Source organism: Myotis davidii, unplaced genomic scaffold (assembly GCF_000327345.1).
Source record: "Myotis davidii unplaced genomic scaffold, ASM32734v1 scaffold461, whole genome shotgun sequence".
NCBI lineage: Eukaryota > Metazoa > Chordata > Mammalia > Chiroptera > Vespertilionidae > Myotis > Myotis davidii.
In genome coordinates this window covers 1,786,660-1,796,308 of record NW_006295825.1, presented here as the reverse complement: position 1 = coordinate 1,796,308, position 9,649 = coordinate 1,786,660, and the positions used below count along the sequence as shown (strand labels likewise).

At 51.4% G+C, this 9,649-nt stretch overlaps 1 protein-coding gene across 1 annotated transcript in view; it reads right to left on the bottom strand.

The window, feature by feature from the left end:
• Positions 1-9,649, bottom strand: part of CILP (cartilage intermediate layer protein) — a 16,774-nt gene that overhangs the window by 5,510 nt on the left and 1,615 nt on the right. The window contains exons 2-8 of the mRNA XM_006770774.2: positions 9,429-9,602; positions 7,362-7,454; positions 6,239-6,508; positions 4,942-5,121; positions 4,011-4,325; positions 2,394-2,502; positions 862-1,019 (exon numbers count right to left, since the gene is read on the bottom strand). Coding sequence (XP_006770837.1) covers positions 862-1,019; positions 2,394-2,502; positions 4,011-4,325; positions 4,942-5,121; positions 6,239-6,508; positions 7,362-7,454; positions 9,429-9,519 — 1,216 coding nt within the window. The 5' untranslated portion in view covers positions 9,520-9,602. The remainder of the gene's footprint in view (positions 1-861; positions 1,020-2,393; positions 2,503-4,010; positions 4,326-4,941; positions 5,122-6,238; positions 6,509-7,361; positions 7,455-9,428; positions 9,603-9,649) is intronic.

Below are 9,649 nucleotides of genomic sequence, written 5' to 3'. Positions count from 1 at the left end.
ATAACAAAGAAACAGAATTTCTGGAGGATGAGGCCCAGAAATCAGGATTTTAAAAAGATTCCCAGGTGATTCTAATGGGCAGCCAAGGTTGAGAACCACTGCTTTAAGGCCAGGGCTTTATAACATTGGCTGTAAATTAGAATCACCTGGGAAAGCTTTTAAACTGTGCATACCCAGCCCACATGCCAAGCCAATGAAATAAAACTCTCTGGGGGTGCCTGGCCAGCAGGGCTCAGTGGTTGAGCGTCGACCTATGAACCATGGTTCATGGTTCTGGAGGTCATGGTTCAATTCCAGTCAGGGCACATATCCAAGTTATGAACTTGATCCCCAGTGTGGGCGTGCAGGAGGCAGCCGATCAATGATTCTCTCTCATCATAGATGTTTCTATCTCTCCCTCTCCCTTCCTCTCTGAAATCAATAAAAATATGTTTAAAAAAAAACTCTCTTGGGGAGGGGGCGGGGGGTAAGTTCCAGGCATCTGGGTTTTTGTTAACACCACCAACCAGGTGAACCCACTGGGCATCCAAATCTAAAAACCACTATTTAAGCCCCAGTTGAAATGCTGCTCTCTCAAGGAGCCACCCATGGTCACTCCTACCTAGAAAGTCTCTATCTCTCATCTAGAGGGCCCATTATTTCTTGCTTTAAATGCATTTGTCTATCTTTACTCGTCCCTTCATTACAGTTCCTTGCCTCTCCTGGGGTGGCAGCTCCAAGAGGGTAGAATTGGGGTCTGTGACATCTTTGTGTCCCAGAGGACGTAGCACTGAAAAGCTGGGGTTTTTACTGCCCAGTTATGTCCACTGAGGTGTCCCCAGTCCTGCAGTAGAGGTTCCCCGGGGACCCTGCCAGGCTTACCTATGACAATCAGCTGGGCGACCTGGGACTTCACAGCCCCCGCGTCGCTCTGGGCCTTGCAGAAGTACTCCCCAGCCTGGTCCCGCTGTAGGTTCTTCAGTAACAGCTTGCCGTCGTGCTTGTAGAGGGAGGGGTCCAGCAGCGTGTTGTTGTGATACCTGCAAGGGATGGAGAGATGCAGCCTGAGGGGGCAGTGCCATAGAGACAGAGAGACAGATGGCGGATGGGTCCCTGCCGATGCCAATACCACCGGTGACATAGCTCACCCAAGAGCACTGATTGGCCTGGGAGTCAAGGGACTTGCTTGAGTCTCAGCCCCATCACTCGCTGGCTATGGATCCTTGGACAAATCATCTCACCTTCCTTAGCATCAGCTTCCTGATCAATAAAATGGGAGCCGTGCCTCCTAGCTGACATCACAGCAACGCTGGGCGGTCTAACAAGAGAGCGGCTGTAAAATGGTTGTGAAGGGTTGAAGGGCGAAGGACTCCCAGCCACAGGGGACGCTGACCTCTTTTGCCTTTGTCGGGGAAGCAGGGCTGAGGAACCTCGTTCTGTATCCGGAGGATACGCAAGTCATGACCCAGAGACCAGAGCCGCTCTGTAGGGACCTCAGCCTCAAGAAGGCCACAAAGGGCCACTGGTTGTCTGTGTGGCCTCAACCCTGTGGCCCCCACTCATAAGTGCTAACTTCCGGCCCTCGCCGGTTTGGCGCAGGGGATAGAGGGTTGGCCTGCGGACGGAAGGGTCCCAGGTTTGATTCCAGTCAAGGGCATGTGCCTGGGTTGCAGGCTCTCTCCCTGGCCCCAGCCCTGGTCAGGGCTCATGCAGGAGGCAACCAATTGATGTGTTTTCTCTCACATTGATGTTTCCTGTCCTTCTCTCTTCCACTCTCCCTAAAAATCAACGGAAAAATATCCTCAGGTGAGGATTAACAGAAAAACATAAGTGCCAACTTCTGGGCTCTGAACATGGGCCGTACTTGTAACTTTATTCTGTTGGTTAGTATTATGATTAATAAGATCAGACCACCCAGCTGGTGTCCACCTATGAACCAGGAAGTCATGGTTTGATTCCCGGTCAGGGTACATGCCCCGGTTGCAGGTGTGATCCCCAGTGCGGGGCATGCAGGAAGCAGCCGGTTGAGGATTCTCTCTCATCTTTTTTTTTTAAATATGTTTTATTGATTTTTGACAGAGAGGAAGGGAGAAGGATAGAGAGTTAGAAACATCGATGAGAGAGAAACATCGATCAGCTGCCTCCTGCACATGTCCAACTGGGGATGTGCCCGCAACCAAGGTACATGCCCTTGACCGGAATCGAACCCGGGACCCCTCAGTCCACAAGCCGACGCTCTATCCACTGAGCCAAACCGGTGCTGGCTTCTCTCTCATCTTTGATGTTTCTCTCTCTCTCTCCCTCTCCCTTCCTCTCTGAAATCAATAAAAAAAAAAAAATAAGACCAGACCGAATGCAAGAAAGATCTGGTTGCCCAGAGAAGAATCGGGCAGGGTAGCTGGCAGAATACTCACCAGAAATACTGGTCTGGACTGGGCTTCCCCGTGGCCTTACAGCACAGGGCCACGCTCTGCCCAGCTCTCCGTGCCTTGGTCTCGGGGTTCTTCACAATGTATGGGATCTCTGGGACAGAAGAGGAGAAATGGTGCTCTGGGTTTTCCTTTGTGACAGATCCTCCAGAGCTTTGCTTCCTCGGGTTCTTTGACAAGTGTTAAAATTGTATGACCTGACACACACACACACCCCCACTCCCCACCTGCCCCTCTGTACAGATCCTAATTAGGGTACTGATCCAGAATGGGGCCCACCTCTTCTACCTTAGGGCCTGCTTCCGGGGCCTCTCAGGCAGCATCCAGGTGAGGCAATGGAGAACCAAGGGGATCATGTGCCAGCCAAGATTCCCAAGCACGGCCATTGAAACAGAGTTGGGCCCTAACCGGTTTGGCTCAGTGGATAGAGCGTCGGCCTGCGGACTCAAGGGTCCCAGGTTTGATTCCGGTCAAGGGCATGTACCTTGGTTCAGGCACATCCCCAGTAGGGAGTGTGCAGGAGGCAGCTGATTGAAGTTTCTCTCTCATCAATGTTTCTAACTCTCTATCCCTCTCCCTTCCTGCTCTGTAAAAAATTAATAAAATATATATATAAAAGACTTCCAGTTTCTTAAAAAGAAAAAAAGAGAGTTGGTTGTTTTAAATAATGCGATATTCCTGTTGTGCTGCCTCCGGCAGAGTTTTCCAGCCATTCTGTACCATTTCTGAACCCCCCAGCTGCTCTCTGTCTCTTCCTGACCTCCACACCTCACACTATATTGTAATGACTATTTGAATCAGGTGGTCCAGGGAAGAACTCATTTCAGGGAGCAAGCCATGCCAATATCTAAACAGAGTATATAGCGAGTGCAAAGGTCCTGAGGCAGGAGTGTGCCTGTGTGTGTGAGGAACAGATAGGAGGACATTGTGGCTGGAGTAGAGTGACTCAGTGGGGGCAGACAGGAGGACAATAGAAGAGCAGAGCAGAGAGGTAATGGGGGGTGGAGCAGATGATGTTGGGCCTTGTAGGTCATGGCAAGGATTTAGAGCAGCGGTTCTCAACCTGTGGGTCGTGACCCCTTTGGGGGTCGAACGACCCTTTCACAGGGGTCGCCTAAGACCATCGGAAAACACATATATAATTACATATTGTTTTTGTGGTTAATCATTATGCTCTAATTATGTTCAATTTGTAACAATGAAATTGGGGTCACCACAACATAAGGAACTGTATTAAAGGGTCATGGCTTAGGAAGGTTGAGAACCACTGATTTAGAGTTTTAGTCTAAGGCCCCGTGGTCAGCAAACTGCGGCTCGTGAGCCACATGCGGCTCTTTGGCCCCTTGAGTGTGGCTCTTCCACAAAATACCGACTTCAGCGCCTGGGCCACGAAGTTTCAATCACACTGTACATGTGCACCCGCACGTGGTAATTTGTGGAAGAGCCACACTCAAGGGGCCAAAGGGCCGCATGTAGCTCGAGAGCCGCAGTTTGCCGAGCGGCAGTTTGCTGACCACTGGTCTAAGCAAACTGGGAAACCAGCTCTTAACACTGCAGTCCCTTTATTTAAAAGTCCCACCCTACCCCAGAGAACTTAAGTACCTGCTCTCACAAACTCTGCATTGATTGTGGCTGACTTCAGGCTAGTCTTGGGCATGGTGAGCTTGATGGGAGCAAACTTGGTCTTTGTGATCTTCAGGGTGCTTTTGCCATCTGGGCACAAGCCAGGGACTCGGAATCTCCCACTACTGTCCGTCCGGGTCAGTGGCTTCAGTGTCTTGGTCATCAGGTAGACAGTGGCCCCTGAGGCTGGGGCACCCCCAGGGAGGGAGACGGCCCCATGCAGCACGAAGTCCTGGCACATGCAGGCATCACAGTCAGCATTCGCCTGGCCCATGTGGCAGATCAGGTCACAGGCTGTGGAAGGAGGGGCCACGTCAGGAGGGCTTATGTGGATTCGGGCCCTCCCCTAGCCCCATCTCAGCCTGTGGACTCACATATGCTTCCCCTCCCCCTTAGGCCTTTGTTACCCTTCCTTATCAGCCTGCACGACTAATTCCTACCTATCTTTCAGGACTTAGCTCAGGACACCTTCTCTAGGAAGTCCTCTCTGATTCCCCAGTGGTCGGCAAACTCATTAGTCAACAGAGCCAAATCTCAACAGTACAACAATTGAAATTTCTTTTGAGAGCCAAATTTTTTAAACGTAAACTATATAGGTAGGTACATTGTTATTAACTTAATTAGGATACTCCTAAGGCTTAGGAAGAGCCACACTCAAGGGGCCAAAGAGCCGCAGTGGCTTGCGAGCCGCAGTTTGCCGACCACAGCCCTAAGCTATGACAATGGTCTTCTGTGCTCCCACATTACCCCTTATAGCCCTAGCCCCCATCAGAGCACCTAATAGATGCTCAGTTAATACTTGATGAATGCATGAATGAATGAATCCATCTCAATCTGACCCTTTAACCTACTGAAGGCTGCTTCAGCCTCCACGCCATTCCCTGCCTCGTACCAGGAGCAGGAGTGGTACCTGTACAGGCCTGGTCCATACAGAGCCGGCCCTCCTCAGTGGCCTCGCTGCACAGTGACACTGTCTCTGCCAAGCAGGTGCGTGTTCGGGTCTGGACCCCAGTGTGACCACAGGCAGCAGAACACTTGCTCCAGGGAGACCATGAGCTCCAGATCCGGTCTGTGTCTCGGCGCAAGGATCCTGCAAAGCAGGATGGGCAGACAGTCTGACTTCCCTCCCAGGGGAACTTTGTCAGGAAATCTGACCCTGAGGCTAGTTTTGCTCAGAGAGCAGGACCTCACATCACAGATGTCTCTGATATTCATATTTACTACAATGATTTTTCCAATGGAAGGAAGTCAAGAGCTTTGAGGAAGTGGCATCGCTAATTTGCACAAAGACACCCTATGGTCAAGCACTGGGAGCTGAGATGCTGCCCCAGGCTGTGCACGGTTAGCATCATCTTCTCTGTCCACCAGTGTGGAAACAGCCACCAGGGCCTGGGGCTGCGGTGATTCAGACATCAAACCCCCTTATGCCTACCCTCCTCACCTCTCGCCTAAGGTCTGTGTGCAATAATGGGGGCTTCAGACCTTGCCCAGCCTGAGCTCCCAACTCCAGATGACCACCACCGCCACCTGGGCTTGTGGGCACTGATGGAACCCCAAGAGGTGAGGGTACCCATCCACAAAGGGGGCAGCTGGCAGCTTGCTCTGTATTACCCAGTGTCGGGAGGGGGGAAGTAAAGAGCATAAACTTTTGGATTCTGCAGACACAGACATGGGTTCAGACCTCAGCTCTCCACTTACAGCTGTGTGATCATGAGAAGTTACCCAACCTCTCTGAACATAGCGATTCCTCACAGGCCAGTTGTAAAGTCTGAATGATGTTGATAACCAGCACAGTATCCGGCACAAAGGGACTAAATAGAAACTAACATTTAGTGAATGTTACTTGGGCTAAGCCCTCTATATTCATTATCTTCCTTAATCCTCATAAAAAAACACACAAACCTATAAGATTTACTAATATTACCTGTTCTACGTGTGAGGAACCTGAGGCCCAGGGACTAAGGAATAGAGCTCCCGGCCCAGGCTGGGACCAAGCAGCCCAGCTCCAGAGTCTGTGGTTTTCACCACATGGGCACACGTCCCCAGTGAAGTGGAGTGAACGAAGAGCACCCAGAAACACAGAACAGGAAGATTCGGGCTCTCATGACACTGGCTGGTTATTACTAGGGAATCAGGGCCTGTGTAGGTGTGATATCCAGAGGTCCCATGGCCAGAGGCAGGTAAGGGTGGGGGCCGCACAGGCTCACCTGGTGGGCAGAGGAAGCGCACGGTGTAATTGGAGCAGTTCTGGCCGGACCGCTGCTCCCTGTTGAGGCACCAGAAGCCCTCACGGGGGCTGCCGTGGACCACCTGGCCAGTGCTGCCCGCGGGTCTCCAGTCAGTGGTCCGAGCCTCCAGCCGCAGGGGCCGAGCACACACACGGTCCCCATAGTAGAAGTGAATGGCATCCAGTCGCTCGAAGTCACCCTGCCCGCCTGGGTGGTCAACGTTGAACCATGTTGTCCACTCGCCAGGAGCTGAGAGATAGAGCCCGGTTGGGGAGGAGCCAGGCCCTGGAGCCCCAGGTGAGCTCCAATTCCCTTTTCTGTTCCGTTCTGGGGGTCATCCCTGATATCACTCATGCTCCCGCCCAACGCCCTCTATTGGTTTCAGGGCCCATCGCATCTGTCTCTCCAACATCTCTCCAATCTCCTGCCCTTCTGCATCCTTCCACTCCCGCCAAGGACTCCATATTAGCAGCCTGGCTTTCTGCCTGGTCTCTCTACTTCAATTTCCCTCCGACCCTACCCCCAACACGGCAGTCAGGGTGAGCTTTCTTCATGTGGGTTGATCCCACACTCTCAGCTTTAACTCCGTTGGCCAAGCATTTAGGGTGGTATGAGCTGGCCCCTGCTACCTCTCCATCCTCATCTCCCCCACTCTCTCCGCACCAGCCTATGCTCTGGCCCCAGCAAGCCCTCCAGCATTCCTGAAACATATCAGGCAGATTCACGATTCTGGACTGTTCTATTTAGTAGGTGCCTCTGCCTGGACAAAGACGTAGGCCAAGTGCCTTGTAAAAGTGGATTTCCAGCCCGGCCAATGTGGCTCAGTGGTCGAGCGTCAACCCATGAACCAGGAAATCATGACTGGATTCCTGGTCACGGCACACACCAGGCTGTGGGCTCAGTCCCCAGTCGGGGCGTGCAGGAGGCAGCTGATCAATGCTTCTCATCACTGATGCTTCTACCTCTCTCTCCCTCTCCCTTCCGCTCTTTGAGATCAATAAAAACATAACTTCTAAAAGCGGGTTTTCATACAACCCTGAAATCATGCCCAAGCTCAGCAAACACCCCCTGGCGGCCCCTCCCAGCTCCAGCCACAACTCACTCTCCAGGGGACTCGCAGGCTTGGCAAAGTTGCTGGGGGTCCTCTTCCCAGGTCGGACTCTTCTCACAGACTGGGTGATCATCATCTGCCTCCCTGGGGGCCAGGAGGGGAAGGGAGAGGCCAGAACTGTTAGTTATCAGGGCCCAGGGGTCCTCTTACTAGCCTCTCAAGAATGGTGGATGGAGCATAAACACAGGACATGTGTTCAAATCCCTACTCTGCTACTTACTGGCTCTGCAACCTCATTAAGAGTTTTATTCCTCTAACCCTGCTTCCCCACATAACAGGGCTGGATTAATAGTCCTACATCATAGGGCCCTGGGGCATATTCGGGGCGATAATGAATGGAAAGGGAGCTGGCATGTAGTGCATGCTCAGCAAACGGTCATTCTCTTTTTGCTCGCGTTCTAGAAATGGGTCTTTGGATGATGGGGAGCAGCCAGTGGGTGAGAGCTCCTACGTTAGGGTCCGGCCTTGTCCTCGCCAGAAAGAATAGAGGCTTATTTTCCTCATCTGCAAGATGGAGATATTAATTCCCACTTCACAGGGTGGTCCGGTTGGCGTGAGGGGCTGTGAGGTAACAAGTGAACATCTCTGAAGTATATGAACACTGAGAACATGAGACCCAGAGACTCTGCCACTTCCTACCTGCGTGACCTTGGACCAGATACTTCCCTCATCTGACCCCTGTTCCCGCATCATAAACAGAGGATTATATAGTTCCTGCCTCAGAGGATTGCGGAGATTAAATTAACACATTCATAAAATCCACCTAGAACAACGCCTCATACATAGTGCCTGCTGAGTAAGCGTTAGCAACAACTCCTGTTAGCTCAATGCCTGGGCCATAGATGGCCATTTCCCTTCTCTTGGCAAAGTTGGCTGTGAGAGTCCATCCTCCCCCTAAAGGACTTACTTGGCCTAATTGGTGCAGTGGTTGTCAATTTTCTGACCCCAGGGTGGAGGGTTCTGCCTTAGGATGGGTACAAGATCGCTTCCAGCCCCACCCACCTGAGGCCGGGTTGAGGCTCCAGAATGGGAAAGAGAAAGGAGAGCTTTGAAAGGCAATTAACTTTCATGTGAGGAGCCAAGTCAGAATTCTTTAATTGGGGTGATAGGAGCTCCTCTAATCGGACGACTCTGATTTCCCCTCAGATGGTTGAATTTTAATCAGCTACACAGCAGCAGCTGTCAGGGTGAAAAGAGCAAACAAGGCAGGAGGTGGCACACAGGGTTTGGCAAGACGCCGAGCCAGTCTTTGTTCCTGCATCTGTGGTCACAAAGCCTGCAGGGCATGCAGCTTTAAAAGAGAGGTGTAAGCATTTAAAAATATATATATATTTTTGCTTTACCTGAGTATGCGAATAGAAATCAGGAGAGAAAGGGCAGATGGGAGGGAGTATACAGGATAGGACTAGGAGTTTTGACACTTAGATGCCTTGGAGAGTCTAGTAAGCAAATTCTACCTTAGAAATCAGGAGAGAAAGGGCAGATGGGAGGGGGTACACAGGATAGGACTAGGAGTTCTGACACTTAGCTGCCTTGGAGAGTCTAGTAAGCAAATTCTACGTATTCCTTCGAGAACTCAGTGTCACCAGAAGATGGGGTTAGAGGACAAGGAGACCAGAAGGGGTTCTCTAGGCTGTGAAATTTGGCTGCAGGGTCTAAATGAAACTGAGCTTTAGGCCAAAAGAATTTCCATGAAACTAAAACCAGATCGACCCCCAAATCTACTTCTGAGGAAATAGTCCCTTGCTATTTCCTTTTGCTTTGGCTGCCAGGAAGCTCAGAGCTAAATGTATCACTCAGGGGTGGCAGCCCTCTTATCTTTTTTCCTCCCTCTGAATGACAGCTCATTCTTCTCCTCGCTTAAAACATTCTGTTCTGTGAGTTTTAATATTGGGAACTATCTCAAATCCTTTGGAGAAACAAGCAGAGTATAAATGTTAAATACGTCTATAAACCAGCCTCAGGGCTTAAGGCAGATGCGTAGTTGAGTTCCAAACCAGACATGACCTCACTGTGTCAGGTCGGGGATTTGGGAGACAGCAGATACTTAGCCTGTACCCAGCACAGAGGTGATCTCCAGGCCCAGGAAGAAGAGAAGCACCCAGGCCTTGGGCCCCACCATCCTTCCCCCGGGCTCAGTGGGGAACATGACGGAAGGTGAGTGAAGGTGCTTCACCACGTCAGGTCGTCCCTGGAACGTGGTCCCCTAGGAAGCGTCTCAGATCCAGTGACCTGCAAAGGAACAAAGTTTGTCAGGCCCCGGGTTTCTGAGTCACCTC